The 21,871-nt window shown below is 42.2% G+C and overlaps 1 protein-coding gene across 11 annotated transcripts in view; it reads left to right on the top strand.

Annotated features, from left to right (window-relative positions):
- Positions 1-21,871, top strand: part of LOC132384984 (rho GTPase-activating protein 23-like) — a 510,483-nt gene that overhangs the window by 368,397 nt on the left and 120,215 nt on the right. For all 11 annotated transcript variants that reach the window (XM_059956701.1, XM_059956700.1, XM_059956703.1 and 8 more), the window contains one exon: positions 1,007-2,747. In XM_059956701.1, coding sequence (XP_059812684.1) covers positions 1,007-2,747 — 1,741 coding nt within the window. The remainder of the gene's footprint in view (positions 1-1,006; positions 2,748-21,871) is intronic.

Below are 21,871 nucleotides of genomic sequence, written 5' to 3'. Positions count from 1 at the left end.
TTCTTGAAAACGAAAAGTAAAATTGAAAACTTATAGCTGTTTAATCAAAAAAGAGTCCTATATTATCAGATGAAGAATCACGGTGGGTCATTGGAGAGGGTTCAAAGGAGGTTCACAAAAATTATAACGGGATTGAAAAGTTTATCATATGAGGAGCATTTGATGGCTCTGTGGAATTCAAAAGAATTGGGGAATCTCATTGAAATCTATTGAATGTTGAAAGGCCTTGATAGACTAGATGTGGAGAGGATGTTTCCAGTAGTGGGGGAATCTAAGACCAGACAACACAGCCTCAGAATAGAGGGGCGTCCATTTAGAACGGAGTTAAGGAGCAATTTCTTTAGCAAGTGAGTGGTGAATCTGTAGAATTTGTTGTCAGATGTGGCTTGTGGCTGTGGAGACTGTCATTGGGTATATTTAAGGTAGAGGTTGATAGATTCTTGATTGGTCAGGACATGAAGAGATTCAGGAAGAAGGCAGGAGATTGGGGCTGAGAGGGAAATGGATCAGCCATGATGGAATGGCAGAGCAGACTTGATGGTCCAAATGGCCTAGTTCTGCTCCTATGTCGTATGGTCTTATGGATCTGAATTGTTAAAATGTAATTGGCTTAGCATTGAATGCCTCTACCTTAGTAAGTAGTAATGTTGCATATTAGGTTTATGAAGCTATTAACATAACTATAAGATTTTGAAAGATTTTATCTGATCATTTCACTGCTGCTATTCTTAATAATCTGTTATTTTAAGTTATATTTCTAGAGGGTTTAACTCTGTATATTTAACTTAATCTTACTGAATCTTTGAACAGACAGTGGCATCAGATTCTGAGAATTTTTAACCTTAACTATTTTGTTAACATGAGTTTTATTGATGATCTCTAATAATCTAACTATTTAAAATAAACACTATTTCATGATTTAATTGGGAATATGAGATTATTAGTTTCTATGTACTCAGTCATTCATTTTCAAAGCATAATCATGTTGGTTTTCTTTCATTTATAGGCTTACTCTCAGGATGCTTACTTGAAGGGTAACGATCCTTATTCTGGGAGCGCTCGTCACATACCTGAGCCACCACCCGTGTGCTACCCTAGACATTTGCCTACGGCACAGACCAAGGAGCCTTTGCTGACTGCTTCATCTCGGGGAATGCTGGTGGACAACAGGAATTACAATGCCAGCTCATGTTCAGACAGGGGTTTCTATTCTGATCCATCTTCACCACTGGACATCAGCACCACAACTAGTCACCCTGGCAGCACGTGGAATGAACTACGGGGCCGAGCACGGTCATCAGATCTGTTGGCCGAGATTGGAATAAGCCATTCAAGCCCCAGGCACCATGTAGAGGAGGTGCAATATGGAATAAAGCCAAGATCAGCTCTAGTGAGAGAAATGACTGTGTCTTCTTCAAATTCTGTTGTACAGGGTCCAATAAGCAATAAATATGGTTCAGGTTCAGCTCCTATGCAGGATTGGTATAGGGGGCGGTCTAACCAAACTCCTTTCTTGTCCGTCTCAAACCATAATATTTACTCAGGTCCCAATAGCAACATGGGCCAGAGAAGTTACACTAGTTCTGTGAGCAACGACTATTTTCATTCCGATATTAGGACATCATGGGAACGACTTGGCAGCATTAATACAAGCAGACACCAGTATAACCCACCCAGCTGGCAGTCAACACGAATATCACGTCGAAGCTCGTCTGAAGATCGGGGCTACACCGCCATGCCCCCCAAGTACAGGAGTTACTCTCAGGACAGACTTGAGGAGACTTCATTACACAAACACTGGCCTCACAGTGCTTCCCAAGACACTTTACTTGCAGCTATGGATGAGCCGTGGAATTACAGGACTCGTTCGGAAGATTATCTGGGAAAATGTGACCGATCTTTGGAGAATTTAACACATAATGCCTTTACAACAGGCAGTGACAGGTTTGTATGGACACATTCAAAGTCTGGTACAGCAAGCTTTTCTAAGTCTGGTGGGCAGGAACATATTTTTTGGCAGCATAGACCGGCAGGTTATTCTTCAGGAAATCATGGTCAGAAGAATTCATGTCATCAGAACTCTAGCAATAGAAGTGCATTTTATACTAACACAAACTCCAGAGTATCTGTACCTTCTCAACAGCAGTGCAGAAATGAAGCTACTCACTCTCATTCTATGAAGAGAGCTGATAATGCACGTGTAGGGCAACAGACTGCCAGTGCTCCTCAAAGTAAAGTATCTCATCTTTCGGATAGGTCAGTGTTTGTTTCTGGTGTGACTGCCAGTGAGCTCAAGACTGAACGCTGTGCCCCCAGCCAAGTCAAAAGAATTGATGTGCCCATTGTCCGAGACCAAAGACTGACCAATCATGATCGGCAGGGCGGCTTGTACCCAAAGCAGACCTCTGGTAAGGAGACAGTCTTCCAACAGGACATTAAGCCATTTCCGAGTATAAAGTCTGGAGTCTCCCAAATTTCCAAATGCGAGGTTCCTTTGGGGGTTGTACAAAAAGATCAAGAAATGCCACAAGCAAACAAAGCCGCCTTCTTGAGGCAGAAGCCTCCCAGTGGCCGCAGAGTGCCACAGCCTCTCAGACACCCAGCTTGTATAGATGTACTGGAAACACCCGCAATTTCACCACCAGATTACGCATCAGAAAGTGCATCTTTGGAGCAGACAAGTGTGAGACTGGAAGGGACAACTACAAAGTCTCCAGAAGACTCATTGGCTTCAATTCCATATATCGGTATGTAAAACATCCAAAAGTGAATTGGGGGAAAGTTCAAAGTAAATTTTATTACCAAAGTATATATGTGTCACCATATACAACCCTGAGATTCATTTTCTTGTGGGAATAAATAAATATAACCATAATAGAATCAATGAAAGACTGCACCAACTGGGTGGACAACCAGTGCTCAAAAGACAACAAATTGTGCAAATACAGAAAGAAAGCAATAATGATAATACATAAATAAGCAATAAATACCGAGAACATGAGATGAAGAGTCCTTGAAAATGAGTCCATAGGTTGTGGGAGCATTTTAATGGTGGGACAAGTGAAGTTGGTTCAAAAGCCTAATGTTTGAGGGGTGATAACTATTCCTGAACCTGGTGGTGTGAGTTCTGAGGCTCCTGTATCTTCTTCCTGATGGCAGCAGCGAGAAGAGAGCATGTACTGGGTGGTGGGGATCTCTGATGATGGATACTGCTCTCTTGCGACAGTGCTTCATGCAGATGAGCTCGACGGTTGGGAGGGCTTTACCTGTAATGTATTCAGATTCAGATTAGTTTATTATCATGTACACCAGAGTGCTGTGAGATCATGTTGTAGAAGATGTCAGTGTTTTGAGATCCTGCCTTTGAGCATTTCTGACCACGTTTAGAAGCTGGTGAACAAGTGAGCGATGCTCGTGCTTTATCAATGAGGCATCTCTAATTTTAGAAGTGTAACTCTGTTTGGGTGAGTTTCCCAATTCCTAACTCATCCACAATCTCCCATAACCTGGCTGCAACTAGTCTCCTACCCCACTCAATCACACCCCTGCTGACAACTGATTGCCCTTCTCCTCTTTGTCCTGACACCCTAACTTGATCAAGTATATTTAATTTAATTGTCTGACTCAATGCAGCAAATTTTAGAATGATGTTGTATCAATCTTTTAATTTACTCCAAGATCAATCTAACCCTTCCCTCCTACATAGTCCTCCATATTTCCTTCATCCATGTGCCTGTCTAAGAATCTTTTAAATGTCCCTAATATATTCAGTTCTAGCATTCCATTCACCCACCACTCTCTGTGTAAAATACTTACAATTATCTTATAACTTTCCCCCTATGTGTTAGCCATTTCTACCCTGGAAAACCCCCCATGACTCTTCTTTTACACCTCTATCAAGTACACCTCTTGTACTCCAAAGACAAAAGCCTTACCTCGCTCAACCTATCTTCATTAGACATACCTTCCTTTCCAGGCAGCATCCTGGTAACTCTCCTCTGCACCCTCTCTAAAGCTTCCACATCCTTCCCATAATGAGATGACCAGAACTGCACCCAGTACTTCTAGGTCTAAATATGCTCAGGATGGTTTCAGTCTAGCCAAAGTAAACTTTGAAAATTGAGTGTGAATGTTGTACAGGAGTCACTTCATAAGTTTTGGTTCAAACAGCAAGAAACTTGTAATGAATTAAATAGACTTCAAGATGGGAATTATTCCATCATATAATATTTACAAAATATGCAATAAATATGAATATTATTCAAAAGCAATGATGAGAGTGCGATAGATTGAGCCATGTTTGATCTTGGAAACAATTCAGGAAGTGCCTTAAAGCTCCAGTGCTGTCTAAGTGAAAGTTGCATTTTCTTACTGGTACTCTAGTTTGGTCTTATGGTCCTGGTCCTGTACTCATTGGAGTCTAGATGAGAGGGATTCTTATTGAAACCTGTTGAATATTGAAAGGCCTAGGTACAGTGGGGATACATCTCTAGCAAAGGATGTGTAAGGCGCTCCTTCCCTCCGCTAGCCTGCAGGTCACTCTTGGGCAAAGTGTAGCACCGGCTTAGTCTCCCGATCAGGGTCACGTGAAGCCATGGGAGCAGGTGGTGGATGGTCGTATGAGCAGACAGTGCAGATCACAAGTCCTGGTTATGTGACCACTGACACCAGGCAGACAATCTCTGAAGAGTATTGATAATGGTTGGGGTTACCCATCTTGTAAAGACACTGCCCAGAAGAAGGCAATGGCAATCCAGTTCTGTACAAAAATTTACTAAAAGCAATCATGGTCATGGAAAGACTGTGATTGCCCACGTCATACGACATGGTGCATAACAAATGAAGATAGGGTGGATGTGGAGAGGATGTTTCCAATAGTGGGGGCGTCTAGGATCAGAGAGCACAGCCTTGGAATACATAGACATCCTTTTAGAACAGAGATGAAGAAGAACTTCTTTAGCCAGAGGGTGGTGTATGTGTGGTTTCATTGCCACAGACTGCTGTGGAGGTCAAGTCAGTGAGTATATTTAAAGCAGAATTTGATAGTTACTTAATTAAAAATTACAGGGAGAAAGCAGGAAATTAGGATTGAGAGGGAAAATAAATTAGCCATGATTGAATGTCAGAGAAGACCTGATGGGCCGAATGTCCTAATTCCTCTCCTGTGTCTTATGGTCTTACAATATCGGTTCAGAGCTTTGCAAATGATTTCTGTCTCAATTCTCAGGTTGTCATTTTGGTCTTGATTAAGGTTCACTTTCTAATCCTTATTCCATAGAAACATAGAAAATCTACAGCACAATACAGGCCCTTTGGGCCACAAAGCTGTGCTGAACATGTCCTTACCTTAGAAATTACCTCCGGTTACCCATAGCCCTCTATTTTCTAAGCTCCATGTACCTGTCCAGGAGTCTCTTAAAAGACCCTGTCGTATCCGCCTCCACCACCATCGCCGGCAGCCCATTCCACGCACTCACCACTCGCTGAGTAAAAAGCTTACCCCTGACATCTCCTCTGTACCTACTTTCAAGCACCTTAAAACTATGTCCTCTCGTGCGAGTCATTTCAGCCCTGGGAGAAAGCCTCTGACTATCCACATGATCAATGCCTCTCATCATCTTATACACCTCTATCAGGTCACCTCTCATCCTGCGTCGCTCCAAGGAGAAAAGGCAGAGTTCACTCAACCTATTCTCATAAGGCATGCTCCCCAATTCAGACAACATCCTTGTAAATCTCCTCTGCACCCTTTCTATGGCTTCCACATCCTTCCTGTAGTGAGGCGACCAGAATTGAGCACAGTACTCCAAGTGGGGTCTGACCAGGGTCCTATATAGCTGCAACATTACCTCTCGGCTCCTAAATTCATTTCCACGATTGATGAAGGCCAACACACCGTACACCTTCTTAACTACAGAGTCAACCTGTGCAGCAGCCTTGAGTGTCCTATGGACTCGGACCCCAAAATCCCTCTGATCCTCCACACTGTCAAGAGTCTTGCCATTAATACTACATTCTGCCATCATATTTGACCTATCTAAATGAACCACCTCACACTTATCTGGGTTGAACTCCATCTGCCACTTCTCAGCCCAGTTTTGCATCCTGTCGATGTCCTGCTATAACTTCTGACAGCCCTCCGCACTATCCACAACATCCCCAACCAGCAAACTTACTTACCTATCCTTCCACTTCCTCATCCAGGTCATTTATAAAAATCGCAAAGAGTACGGGGTCCCAGAACAGATCCGTGAGGCACACCTCTGGTCACCAACCTCCATGCAGAATATGACCCGTCTACAACTACTTTGTTCCCTTGAAGAAATTATAGAACATTTCAGTTTTTATTTGATATTATCTGCAATGCTATCTGAACACCCTCATTTCCTTTCTAACTTTACCTTCTATAATTCTCCAAGCTTTCTGCTTTGTTAAATTCTCAGTATCAGAGTCAATGGCAAAGTTGTTCTCCTTGGGTTCTTTAGTAAAACTGCACTCCTGTGACAGAAGCTGATGAAAGCTATTCTTTTGTGACTGTAATGCTCTATTAGAATTACTTCCATTTATGGTAATATCAGCAGCAGAATGCAATTCCCAATGTGCACTACATGCATTTAACAAAGGGCATTGACAGTGTTTTCCCAGGAGTTAGTGTTGCAGTGTTACAATATCTATGAATAAAAATAGATTTATTCTGACAATAAAATAGGAAATTGTATAATAATTGACTTTTTTTCTGAGTGAAAGAGTCTGTAGATATAGAAAATATAGATCAATTATACCTGAAAAAAATTGGAAATGGGGATGAGGGTAACAGGCTGGTATATGTCTAGAGGAAAAAGGAGATCCAGCCACTCTCCAACCCACCTCCCGTACACGCAGGTGCTGTGAGAATCGAGTTTTATGCCTCGCGCCCGCCAACAGTATCAAACCCACAACAAATACCGTTATGAAATACACTTTAAAGAGTTTACTAAAATTAAAAGAGTAGTAGGCAATACAATATACATATATATATATACAAGGAAAAAAACAAAAGGTGCCAACTTATCAAAGTTCAGTCTGTTTAGTGCACTTGTTGGAGCTCAATCAACGAACCAATCGACCCTTCCAGCCGTCGCACCTGGGACCACCCCGGTGGTCTTACGAGCAGTCCAGCACACGTCCACCTTTCTCGGCCTCTTCCTCCCACCAAAAACCCGCGAAACCCCTCGCCCAAGTTCCCAGCATCACAAGACACAATAACATTCCCCATTGATTAACAAATGAATACAATTACCATATCAGCCATTCTAAAGCGAAACAACGGCGAGAGAAACACTTATCCGACAAAGAAGCATTCCTACTTGTAACAAACCAAAGAGGCCATTTTAAGTAACATACACAGGACATTGTACATATTATTATTATTTTGTTTTCTTTTGTATTTTCAGATTGGTTGTCTCTATTGAAATACAATTTTCAGTGACTCTATTGTTTTTCCTTGTATTTACTGTGAATGCCTAAAAAAGAATATGAATCTCAGGATAGTATATCGTGACATATATATACTTTGATAATAAATTTACTTTGAACATTGAACTTACTATGAATATTTAAGAGACTCTTGCAGTTATTGAGTGCCATTGACACATGGCAACCCTATGAGTGTAGTTACCCACAGGGTTTTCGTGGCAAGATATGGAAGTAGATTGCCAGGCCTTTCTTCCATGCAATACTGCTGCTGCCTAGGTTGGGACCCGGCTGGATTCGAACTCATGTTCATCTTCCTTGAAGTTGAACGTTGATGCCACTACACCACCGGCTGCCACATGGAATGTAGAAAAATGGAGGGCTATGTAGTCGTGTGATCACTCGAGTTGAGTGTGATGTTTTCCTATGGGGGTTGTCTATTGGCTAGTCCTCAGGTGGCTGTAGAGGCCGATCTGGGATCCACATATTCTGGTGCAGTGTAGACAAGAGTAAGTGGTGACTGTGGTTAGTGGCTGTTCATCTTCTACTTTCACAGCTGCTGCATGTTCTCTGTGAGCTATGTGAGAAGGAAATGCCAGACTGATGTTGGAGTAGGTTAAAAGGCACAACACCATGAGCCAACGGGCCGGTTCTATGGTGTATTATGTCCTACGTTCTATTTAAAATAGTACTGACTATATCCTCCCAAATTAATCCAATGAATTTGAGCTTCAGTTAAATTTCAGATCCAAAACAGAATTCCTTAGTCAGTCCATTCAACTGAATTCCAACTCGGAATTGATTCCACAATCTATGGGCTCACTTTCAAAGACATTGCAACTCATGTTTTCAGTTTTGTTTTATTTATTTTTCTTATTTGCAGAGTTTGTCTTCTTTTGCACATTGCTTGTTTGTCAGTCTTTGTTTTTTTTTGTAGTTTTTCATTGATTCTGTTGTATTTCTTTGTTCTACTGTGAATGCCTGCCAGAAAATGAATCTCAGGGTAGTGTTTGGTGACATATACGTAATTTGATAATAAATTTACTTTGAACTTTGAAATTACCTGGGTTGTATGTGCTAGTGTCTGAGATTGTAGCTTGAAGATCCAGCCTTCTATCTTTGAACGAGTAGTTTGACATCTGTTCATCTTGGATGTCCAGGTCCAGTGATATGAATAGTTGTCACAACTGGGGTCTTCCTTGGTTGCAGTGGACGACCATGACTTATTCTGTGCCTCGTCAAGCTCTTTGCTCTCCATGAAGTGTTGCAGAACCGCCTCCCTGGTCGTTGGATCTCACTGTAGATCTCATCCACCCAGTCCACCAGTGCTAACTTCACATGCCAGGGCAGACATGTCCCTATCTCACCAGGGTATGAGATCCACCAGCTACCCTCGCCTGTTTTAGCCCGCCTGTCGATGCGATACACTGGGGTGTAGCCACTGTCGTGTGCAAATAGCTACTTGAAACCACAGGTGAGAGCTGTGTGTCCAGTGGGGACCAAAGGTGAGTGAGCTGCCCCGGAACGGACACGACAAGTCCCTTCACCAGAGGTACTACCCCTCCCTGGACACCCCGTACACCCCATCAAAGTACGCATAAGTTTCTATATTCTACCTGAGATTCATTTTCTTGCAAAATGAAACATCAAAGTAAATTTGTTATCAAAGTACATATATCTCTCATATACTACCTTGAGATTCATTTTCTTGTAGGCATTTAAAGGAAAATAAAACAACAGATTTTATGAAATATTATAAATAACAAAGACTGTCAAAACAAATGGGCTAAAGAAGATAAATTGTGCAAACACACGAAAACGAAATAATAAATAAAATAAAGTAATACTGAGAACATGACTCCTGACGAAGGGTCTCGGCCCGAATCGCCATCTGTACTTCTTCCTATAGATGCTGCCTGGCCTGCTGCGTTCCACCACCATTTTGTATGTGTTTATTGATGTGTCATGTTTGTTTCACCAGTCTGAAGATTGGAAACATAAGAGATTCTGCAGATGCTGGAAATCTTGAGTAACACACACAAAATGCTGGAGGAACTCAGAAGGTCAGGCAGCATCTATGGAGAGGAGTAGAGAGTTGACGTTTCAGTCTGAGACCCTTCATCGGGCCAAAATGCTGAGTTCCTCCAGCTTTCTGTGTGTGTTACTTTGGAAATTGGAAATAAAGTTTGCAAAAATGATTACAGCTATTCACTTCAGAGTTTAGTCATTTCTGGTGCAAAATAAGTGATAGGACCAGAAGACATAGCAGAATCGGGCCATTCAGCCCATTGAGTCTGCTCTGTCATTCCATAACGACTGCTTTATTATTCCTATCAATCTCCACTTAAAATATTCCCAATGAGTTGGCCTCCACAGCCGTCTGTGGCAATAAATTTCACAGATTCACCACCCTCTGGCTAAAGAAATTCTTCCTCATCTCTGTTCTAAATGGATGTTTGAGCTCAGTTTGAGGCCAATTAGCTTTATTTATTCAGGCACCGCTACCAAATAACAATCTTATCTGGCTTGGCTTAAGTAAGCCACAGGGGTGCACTGCAATAATTTGAAATATTATTACATACTTTAATTTCTGTCCATCTTAATTCCTTGTGCTGGCTGTGGTAAAATTCATTTTTGCTGCTTACTGGGCTTACTCAGACAACACAAGAGTTTGGTTGACTTTTGCAATCCAGGATTCTCATAAGGCATGCTTTTAGCTGTTTAATAATCGTATGCGGCACGCTGACAGACTGATTTATTTTCTGAAGTAGTCTGTTTTATTTGACAAAACATTTTACGAACACTTATCTTTGTACTCTGATGCATATTTCAACATACTGGCTCTTACATTTCTTTAGAAAAGCACTGTACTTTAATGGGAAGCTCTTAAATTGGAGACTGTCTTAATCACCAGGTTACTGAAATGTAATCTCTCAGATGGTGAAGGTAACACAAGATGAGCCCTGTCTTCATAGCTCTGGCAAAAACAGTGAGTCACACTGAAATATTACACAATCCATCCTGGCAGGTCACCACCAATGTAATAGGTGAAATCTGAATTTGTATCCTTAGTAAAAATTATGCTGTGTATATTCTGGATAGGTTTTTCACTGATTAAAAAATACAGAATCTACTGATAAAGCAATGAATCCTTCATCTACAGGGGTTCCCAACCTTGTTTATGCCATGGACCCCTATCATTAAGACATGATAGAAAAGGGCAGAAGAAGGAACCCAGTAGGAGAGGAGAGTGGACCATGAGAGGAGGGGAAAGAAAAGAGGCAGCAAAGCATGTTTATAGTTGTAGAGAAAGGAAAGGTGTAGAGGGAACAGGTGGAGACCAAGAGAAACTGAATGACACAGGTGAGAGAGGTGTGTGGAATCCATTGATTTTTTTTATTGTTGTCCAACATGACTGTTTTATTCACCTTTCACCTACAGTATATGTATTCTACAATCACCTTCATTGCTCCTGAACTGCGCCAAACAGAAAAAAATACTCTTGATGTCATTCATATGAGTAATGGTTAATCACATTCATCAACCAGTATCTCTCTGTCTACTTCACACACTTGCCATAACTCATTTCGACTTTATCGAAAGCTGTCTGGGAATGTCTACATAAACTACTCAGTAAAGGTGATGTTGAAAGAATGTGTTACCACCCTGTATGTAGCCAGCCAATAGAGTAGTGGCATCGGCACTGGACTTTGAGACAAATAATTCTGGGTTTGAATCAGGCCAGCTCCTCACACGTTTTCCATCTGTGCTGGGTTAGAAATCGAGCTAGCAATTCAGTCTATTAAAATATAGTCAAATGCTACAGAAACGGCAAAAATTCTGCCCAATGCACCATAAACCACCCTGTCTGTGCCTTTCAAATAATCTGTTACAATATAATTTCTGTTTAAATGTTGATTTATGTATGTTAACCTCCTCTGGACCTTCTCTAATGCCAGCACATTCTTTCTTAGATAAGAGGGCTGTAACTACTCATTAAATGTCCCTAGGAAAATGTAAAAGAGTATAGAGAACTGACTAGAAACATAGTCAAAAAACAACTTGTGTTTCTTTAGCAGTTCCTCAGTCTTTGTTTGTGTATGGTTTTCAAAAATTCTATTGTATTTCTTTATATTTCTGTAAATGCCTGCAAGAAAATGAATCTCAAGGTAACATATGCATTCAGTGGTCGCTTTATTAGGTACAGGAGGTATGTACTGAGTGTATGTACTTAGATAATAAATTTACTTTGATTTTGACAGCCTCAAGAATGATTTGCTTCCACTCTGATTCTGAGGTCGCTAATAAGGTTATTGTGGAAACACTTGAATTTGTCCACAGATGGGGCAGGTAGTGGTAGACAGGGCAGTTGTTTAGGCTACTTGTGAGGCATTGTACACTTTATATCACTTTTTATGGCTTCTGAGTGTTCCAAGTTTATGGCTTCCTTTTCAGCACCATATTGAACCTCCTCTTCTACTTTGTGTGATCCTGGGCCAGAAGTTTCAAACTTTCTGAACTTTGTGGGTAAGCAGGGCCAGGAAACAGAGAGAGGCAGTCACAGTGTCGATAATGGAAAGACTTTGAGGTGACAGGATGTGAGTTGCCCACTCCCACTGGCCCTAATATGTATGTGACTTGTCCTTCTGCCTCTTTCCCCCTTTCTTTCCAATCCTGATGAAAGATCTCGGCCCGAATTGTCGACTGCTTATTCCTCTCCATAGATGCTATCTGACCTGCTGAGTTCCTCTAGCATCTTGTGTGTGTTACTCTGGATTTCCAGTGTCTGCAGAATTTCTTGTGTTTGTGACTTATCCCCTGCTAGTCAGTGTGGACCTCCAGGATGTTGATGGTGGGCATCTTGGAGATGGAAAACAAGGCTAGGTGGTTGCAATCATTTGGTAGAGATCAACATTCATTTGTTAAGGAGTTGCAAGTGGGATTGAGCATTGTGCAATCATAAGTGATCATCCTGACTTTATAGGGTAGAAAGAAAATCGTTCATGAAGCAGCTGACGATTTAGAGTACCTATTGTGATAGGTGAGCCCAGGACACGGGAAACTGATACAGTGATTCCTGGGATTAAAGATTACCTTTATCTGTCACATGTAAACATTGAAACATACAGTGAAAGGCATTGTTTGCATCAGCTCAGTCCAAGAATGTGCTTGGGGCAGCCCACAAGTTCTGGCACCAGCATAGCATGCCTGCAACTCACTGACCCATATGTTTTTGGAATCTGAGAGGAAACCAGAGCACCTGGCAGAATCCCACGCAGTATGGGGAGAACGTACAAACTCCTTAGACACAGTGGCGGGAATTGAATCTTGATTGTTGATCTCTGGTGCTGTAAAGCGTTACATGAACCGCTACACTACGTGCCAAATAGGATAACTGACATCCAACAGCTTACACCGTCTTCCGTTGCACAACCATTGGAACATGTTCCTCGTGATGCCCATTCAAGTCTGTTTTACTCGGGCACCTTAGCATCCCACTAGATGTAATGCTACATTGATGTCAAGGGCAGTTACTCTCACCTCACTACCAAAATTCAGGTGCATGTTAGGACCAAGGCTATAATGAGGTCTATTGCCAAATAATCCTTGTGAAACTCAAACTGGAAAAGTCCATCACGGGCAACCATTGAGCACATTTATACAGAGGTCCTATGTCACTAGATTCAGGAACGGTTATTAACCTGCAACCATCAGGCTGTCTGATAACCTTTAAGCGAGTCTACAACTCATGTTCTCAATATTTATTTATTGATCTATCTATCTATTAATTAATTATTACTTGTTCTTTGTGCTTGCACAGTTTGTTTCTTTTGCACATTGGTTGTTTGTCAGTCTTTGATTTGTGCAGTTTTTCATTGATTCTATTGTATTTTTTGTTCTACTGTGAATGAATCTTAGGGTAGTATATGATGACATATACATTTGAAAAGGGCATCAGTGAATACACGTCGTTACTGCTATCCATTAAGTTACAACCTGTTAGTCAGTGTACAGGCAAGGTCTGCCCAAGACTCCACTGGAGACACTAAAGGAGCGTGAGTGTATCCAGAATCAGAATCAGGTTTAATATCACTCGCATATGTTGTGAAATTTGTTTTGCGGCAGCAGTACTTTAGAAATCATTCTAAAAAAGCTATAAATTACAATATATTTAGTCAGGGTGCCTCAGACTTTTGCACACAGTATTGCATTTGTCAATGTGGAGCAGAGAGTGAGTTTGTAAATCTGGTTGGAGCAAAGGATGTTCGGAATGGCGAGGGTGGAGTGGTGTGGGACAGGTGGCAGAGAAGGAGTCCGAGGGGCAGGGATGTAGACACTCCCAGCCCTGAGACACCAGGCAAGGTCATTTGATTCCAAACAATTGGTTTATTGTTCACTACAGAATGTGCTTCCTGTGCCCTCCTCTCTCCCTTACCCTTTACCCAACTATGATTCCCCTCTCCCTACTCCCTTCCCACTCTCAGTCCTTAATAGAGACCCATATCAGGTTTATCATCATTCACATATATCAATTATATAATTAGATTATATAACTAGTGCAAAAAGAGAGGAAAAGAAGAAAAAAATACTGATGTGTATTGCACTTCCTCAGTGATAGTAGCAATTGGAAGAAGGCATGTCCCGGATGATTGGGGATCAGTAATGATGGATGCCACCTTTTTGAGACATTGCCTTTGAAGGTATTCTGTATGGTGGTGCCCATGATGGAGCTGGCTGAGCTTACAACTTTCTGCACCTTTTTCCATGGGATTACACCAGAGCATGAGCCAAGTGTGAGGCTAAAGCCAGGGTTCAGAGTAGGCTGGGCTCTGGAGTGTACGTCCAGGTGCAGAGCAGCAGCCAGAGTCCAGAATACTGGTATGTTTCGAGACTCCATAGCAAATTTCTACTGATGTGTGGTTGCATCATCACCTGGTATGGAGGGTTGAAAAAGGCTGCAGAGGGCTGTAGGCTCAGCCAGCTGCATTGTGGGCACAGCCATTCCCCCCACCACTCCATCAAGGACATCTTCAATAGTTGGTGCCTCATGAAGGCAGCATTCAGGACGCTCACCATTCAGGATGTAATAACCTCTTCTCGTAGAATCAGAATCAGTTTATTATCATTAGCACATGATGTGAAATTTGTTACCATAGCAGCAGCAGTTCAATGCAATACATAATATAGAAGAGAAAAATAATAATAATAAATAAGTAAATCTTATTCGGTATACTCCTTACAGTATATGTATATTGAACAGATTAAAAATCGTGCAAAAAACCAGAAATACTATGTATTTAAAGTGTCCAAGGGTTCAATGTCCACTTAGGAATCAGATGGCAGAGGGGAAGAAGCTGTTCCTGAATCGCTGAAGGCCTTCAGCCTTCTGTACCTCCTACCTGATCATAACAATGAGAAAAGGGCAGGTGCTGGAGGTCCTTAATAATGGACGCTGCCTTTCTAAGGCACCACTCCTTGAAGTCCTTGAAGAAATCTTGAAAATGTCCTGGGTACTTTGTAGGCTAATACTCAAGATGGAGCTGACTAAATTTACAGCCCTCTGCAGTTTCTTTCAGTCCTGTGCAGTAGCCCCCCCCCCCACCCAATACCAGACAGTGATGCAGCCTGTCAGAATGCTCTCCACGGTACATCTATAGAAGTTTTTGAGTGTATTTGTTGACACACCAAATCTCTTCAAACTCCTAATGAAGTATAGCTGCTGTCTTGCCTTCTTTATAACCATCAATATGTTGGGACCAGGTTAGATCCTCAGAGATCTTGACACCCAGGAACTTGAAGCTGCTCACTCTCTCCACTTCTGATCCCTCTATGAGGATTGGTGTGTGTTCCTTCATCTTACCCTTCCTGAAGTCCACAGTCAGCTCTTTTGTCTTACTGACGTTGAGTGCCAGGTTGTTGCTGCGGCACCACTCCACTAGTTGGCATATCTCACTCCTGTACACCCTCTCATCACCACCTGAGATTCTATCAGCAATGGTTGTATTGTGAGCAAATTTATAGATGGTATTTGAACTATGTCTAGCCACATAATCATGGGTATATAGAGGGTAGAGCAGTGGGCTAAGCACACACCCCTGAGGTGCACCAGTGTTGATCATCAGCAAGGACGATATGTTATCACCAATCTGCACAGATTGTGGTCTTCTGGTTAGGAATTTGAGGATCCAGCTACAGAGGCCCAGGTTCTGCAACTTCTCAATCAGGTACATGATTGATGGTATTAAATGCTGAGCTATAGCCGATGAACAGCATCCTGACGTAGGTGTTTGTGTTGTCCAGGTGGTCTAAAGCCATGTGAAGAGCCATTGAGATTGTGTCTACTGTTGACCTATTGTGGCGATAGGCAAATTGCAGTGGGTCCAGGTCCTTGCTGAGGCAGGAGTTCAGTCTAGTCATGACCAACCTCTCAAAGCATTTCTTCATCGTCGGTGTGAGTGCTACTGGTTGATAGTCATTAATGCAGCCCACATTATTCTTCTTAGGCACTGGTATAATTGTTGCCTTTTTCAAGCAAGTGGGAACTTCTGCCCGTAGCAGTGAGAGGTTGAAAATGTCCTTGAATACTCCCACTAGTTGGTTGGCACAGGTTTTCAGAGCCTTACCAGGTACTCCATCGGGACCTTCTGCTTTGCGAGGGTTCACTCTCTTTAAAGACAGACTAACATCGGCCTCTGAGACGGAGATCACAGGGTCATCAGGTGCAGCAGGGATCTTCACAGCTGTAGTCGTGTTCTCCCTTTCAAAGCAGACATAGAAGGTGTTGAGTTCATCTGGTAGTGAAGCATCACTGCCATTCATGCTGTTGGGTTTTGCTTTGTGAGAAGTAATGTCTTTCAAGCCCTGCCGGAGTTGTGCATCCGATGTCGCCTCCAACCTCATTCCAAGTTGTATCTTTGCCTTGAAATAGCCCTCCGGAGAACATAATGTGGTGAACTATGTGCCTGTCTGGACACGCCCCCTGCTGACTGCTCCTGTGGCTCCTCCCACAGGCCCCTGTATAAAGGCGATCGAGGCCTGACGCTCGGCCTCAGTCTCCAGGACATTGTATGATGGACACTCACTCCTGGTTCCTTCTTCCAGTCAATAAAAGCCGATATCTCGCCTTACGTCTCAGTGTGAGTTATTGATGGTGCATCAATTTTATTGACTGGAAGAAGGAACCAAGGGCCACATACTTGGTTTTCTGGTACGGGCCTGGATCACCAAACTTAGCACCATCGGAAATCCTGAAGACCCACGCTGAACATTTTAGGCACAGCTTCTTCCCCTCTGCCATCAGATTTCTGATCAGTCCATGATCACTAGCTGACTATTCTTCTTTTGCACTATTAATTTATTTTTGTAACTCAGAGTAATTTTTATGTCTTGTATAGTCCAGCAGCCATACAGCAGCAAATTTGACGACTTACTGTATGTCAGTGATAGTAAACCTGATTCTGATTCTGCGTGGTCATTGTGATATGGGGGAGGGGGAGGAGAGAAAGAATATGGAGAGCAAGCTGTTGCCCATGTAGGTGGCTCCCCTCTCCGTGCATTTGATGACCCCAAGGGAAGTGCCTTTTGCACTGCAGCTCTGGAATTTTCCCTCAGAGTTTACTCATAATGCCTTCCCCATGAGTGGCTGTAGTCACAAGGCAGTGGAGGTTTGAATCAGAGTTTTTCTTCTCCCAGATGAGCTGCCAACCATGACTGACAAGCCTCATCTGCCCAAAGCGGCTGCTTTTAAGACACTAATAACCTGACTTTGGCCCTTCTCCGCCAGGCTTAGTAGCTAAGCCACATGTGAAGACCAGGGAATGTACTTGGTTGACAAAGGTTATTTGAGGTGCATGCTCTTGGGAGTATTTAATAGGCAGGATTTGAGGATCCAGTTGCAGAGGGAGGTACAGATGCCCAGATTACCCATTACCAACCCCCAGATATAACAACATTAAGGAACCAACTAACCCCAATTTAACCCTAGCCTAATCATAGGACAATTTACAATGAACAGTTAACCTTCCAACCGGTACATTTCTGGACTGTGGGAGGAAACCAGAGCACCTGGAAGAAACCCACAGTCATGGGGAGAACGTACAAACACCTTACAGACAGTGCCAGAGTTGAACTCCGAACTCTGAAGCCTCGAGCTATTAGGAGACGAATCTCAAGGTTGTATAACATATACATACTTTGATAATAAATGTACTTTGAACTTTTAAAAGAATTGCCGCTGCCATGGTGCCCCATTTTCTGCTTTTTCTTTTTTGTCCAACATTTTCTGTACAGGACATAACTGAGCAATTTTTCACATTGTTGGATCGATTCCAGTGTTGGCAACTGTACTGGAACAGATTGTCTAGAAGTGCATGTACAATACTGTGCAAAAGTCTTATATAGTTAGGGTGTCTAAGACTTTTGCACGATATTGTGTTCCTCAACATGGACCGAGTTTGTAACTCTGGTGGGAGAAAAGTATGTTGAGAATGGTAAGGGTGGAGTGCCATGAGAGGGGTGTTGGACAGGTGGTAGAGTAGGAATTCCAGGGGCAGGGGGTGGTGGGGGTGCAAACACACCCAGCCTGAGCTACCAGACAACCAATTGGTTTATTGTTCATTACAGAATGTCCCTCTGGTGCTTCCTGCCCACTCCCCTCTCCCTTCCCCTTTTCCTAGCCATGATTCCCCTCTCCCTGCCCCCTTCCCACTCTCAGTCCACAATAGAGACCCAGATCAGAATCAGGTTTATCATCACTTACACATGTCATGAAATTTGTTTTTTTCTTGTGGCAGCAGTACAGTGAAATACATAAAATTACTACAGTTCTGCGCAAAAGTCTTAGGCACCCTTACTGTATATACTGCATGTGTCTGAGACTACTGTAGTTCTGGAGCACAAACCTCCAAAGCTACTGCCGGGATTTTATCTGGTCCCATGGCCTTTGGTCTATTCAGTACTCTCAGCCATTTTGTGAATTCACATGAGGTTAATCAAACAAGGCTTGGTACACGGCCTCTTAACTTGCAACTGCTTCTTCTTCTGTCAAGGATGCTGTACGCAAATATAGACATTGATACTTTGTGAATTATTTTTGTGGTACGCACAAGATTCCATTGAAATGGAAAAATAATGTTTCATTATGTTTGGGCCTTCTGATGAGGCATTTCATATCCATTCATTCATTCTTTAAGCCATTGTTGGAAATACATGTTTTAACAATGTAAATTTATCTCTTCCAACCTTTTACTTTGTTATGACCTTGCAGTTTACTGATGATTAGATGAAAATTAGCTTCATTTGCTGCGTGTACATCAAAACATACAGTGAAATGCAGCATGTGCATTAAATCAAATCAACGAGGTTTGTGCTGGGCAGCCAGGAAGTGTCGCCACACTTCCAGCACCAACATAGCATGCCTCAACCAGATCTAAGTTCAAAATTTAAAGTAAATTTATTATGGAAGTACATATATGGCACCTTATACAACCCTGAGATTCATTGTCTTGTGGGCATACTCAATAAACCTATAGAATAACACCTATAACAGAATCAATGAGAGACCACACCAAACTAGAGTGTTCAGTCAGATTGTAGAAGAGAACAAATTATGCAAATACAAAAAGAAGAAATAAGTAAAGTTGAGTGAAGTTATCTCCTTCTGGTTCAAGAGCCTGATGGTTGACGGGTAATAACTGTTCCTGTACCTGGTGGTGTGAGTCCTGAGGCTCCTGTACCTCCTTCCAGATGGTTGAGGGGTAATACCTGTTCCTGAACCTGGTGGTGTGGGACCTGAGGCTCCTGTACCTCCTTCCTGATGGTTGAGGGGTAATAACTGTTCCTGAACCTGGTGGTGTGGGGCCTAAGGCTCCTGTTCCTCCTTCCCAATGGTTGAGGGTAATAACTGTTCCTGAACCTGGTCGTGTGAGTCCTGAAGCTCCTGTACCTTCTTCCTTATGGCAGCAGTGAGAAGCGTGCATGGGGGGTGGGGGTCCCTGACGATGGATGCTGCTTTCCTGCAACAGCATTTCGTGTAGATGTGCTCAATGTACTGCACGGACCAATCATTGCTCTAAGCAGGTAACTTTTACACGGCTGAAAACTACGCAGCACTTTAAATGTTATCTTTTCCAATGTGCATATTATGAATATTTAGGGTGAAAATTATAAAATCACACACTTTTGATTTTATTTATTAATTGTGTCCAATTCCAGCTGCACGACAATAGAGGCATGTGCATGTGAGCATTTCAGTTAGTGCACCGCCATGCACCCACGCAGCTTAGAAGAAATAGTGTCCACAACTCACTATCTTTAGAATGTGGTAGGAATCCCAAGCAGTCACAGGGAAAACATACAAACTCCTTACAGGCAGCGGTGAGAATTGAACCCTTGTCACCTGTATTGTAAAGTGTGGTGCTAATCACTATGCTACTGTGCCATACTTGTTATAGCACATCTTGTCATAGGTGCCTACCAATGAATAGCTTGCTTTCCAATGTTCAATTATTGGGATTCCATCCTTGGACAACATTATCTTGAAATTTGCTGGTCTGAAGGGGTGGAAACCTGGGGATAGGCAGATCAACTGATTGGAAATGTGTTTGTCCGATCGTTAATCTGGACATTAATTCCCCCAGAATGTAGATTGAAAAGAATGTGTGTCTTTTCTAACCATGTAAGTTAGTAAACTACATAAATTAGAGCTAGTTGACATCATGCCTGCTACTAATTCCATACTTTCTGCTTGTGTAATTGTGAACCCTGAATATGTAGGCTTGACTCAGAATCTGATTAAGTATCAGGTTTAATATCACTCGTATATTTTGTGAAATTTGTATTTTTGTGGCAGCTGTATAGTGCAATACATAAAAAGACTATAAATTACAATTAGAAAAATATGTACATATGAAAAAAAAATTAAAAACAGTGAAAAAAGAGAACCAAAAAAACAATGAAGTGGTGTTTAGAGTTGCTTCATTATCCATTCAAAAATCTGATGGTGATGAAGAAAAAGCTGTTCCTAAAACATTGTGTGTGTGTCTTCAGGCTCCTGTACCTTGATGGTAGCAATGAGAAGAGGGCATGTGCTGGGTGATGGGGGTCCTTAATGAGGGATGCCACCTGTTTGAAGCATCACATTTTGAAGATGTCCTTGATGGTGGGGAGGCTAGTGCTCATGATGAAGCTGACTTTACAACACTGTAGCTTTTTCCAATCCTATGCAGTGGTTCTTCCATACCAGATGCTGATACAACCAGTTAGAATGTTCTCCACGGTACATCTTTAGAAATTTGTTTGAGTCTTTGCTGACATACCAAATCTCCTCAAACTCCTAATGAAATATAGCTACTGGCTTACCTTCTTTGTAATTGCATCAGCATGTTGGGCCTAGGATAGACCTTCAGAGATGTTGATAGAAACGTAGAAAACCTACAGCACAATACAGGCCGTTCGGCCCAAAGAGTTGTTCCGAACATGTCCCTACCTTAGAAATTACTAGGCTTACCTATAGCCCTCTATTTTACTAAGCTCCATATACCTATCTAAAAGCCTCTTAAAAGACCTTATCATATCTGCCTCCACCACTGTTACCGGCAGTCCATTCTACACACTCACCACTCTCTGAGTAAAAAACTTACCCCTGACATCTCCTCTATACCTACTCCCCAGCACCTTAAACCTGTGTCCTCTTGTGGCAACCATTTCAGCCCTGGGAAAAAGCCTCTGACTATCCACACGATCAATGCCTCTCATCATCTTATACACCTCTATCAGGTCACCACTCATCCTGCGTTGCTCCAAGGAGAAAAGGCCGAGTTCACTCAACCTATCCCCAATCCAGGGAACATCCTTGAAAATCTCATCTGCACACTTCCTATGGCTTCCACATCCTTCCTGTAGTAAGATGACCAGAACTGAGCACAGTACTCCAAGTGGGGTCTGACCAGGGTCCTATATAGCTGCAACATTACCTTTCGGCTCCTAAATTCATTTCCACGATTGATGAAGGCCAACACACCGTACACCTTCTTAACTACAGAGTCAACCTGTGCAACTGCTTTGAGCGTCCTGTGGACTCGGACCCCAAGATCCCTCTGATCCTTCACAGTTTTACCATTAGTCTTACCAAGTCTCTCCAAGAGTCTTACCATTCATACTATATTCTGCCATCATATTTGTTGATGTCTAGGAATATTGACTATGTTGTTTCTGAGATATGAAAAGCCAGCAGGAGCTGCTTAAAATTGATGGTGGTGTCCTACCATGGAATAATCACAAATTTACTTATGCATTTCTTTGTTTATCCTTTATATCTGAGGTTGTAACTTAAGTCTCCTAGGTGTCAATTTTTTGGAGAATTTTGAAAAAGTGAATAAGAACATTCCAAAATGAGTTTCCATGAGGGGACTGTACTTAA

The sequence above is a fragment of the Hypanus sabinus genome, chromosome X1 (genome assembly GCF_030144855.1).
Source record: "Hypanus sabinus isolate sHypSab1 chromosome X1, sHypSab1.hap1, whole genome shotgun sequence".
Taxonomy (NCBI): domain Eukaryota; kingdom Metazoa; phylum Chordata; class Chondrichthyes; order Myliobatiformes; family Dasyatidae; genus Hypanus; species Hypanus sabinus.
This window is presented reverse-complemented; position numbering and strand designations above follow the sequence as displayed.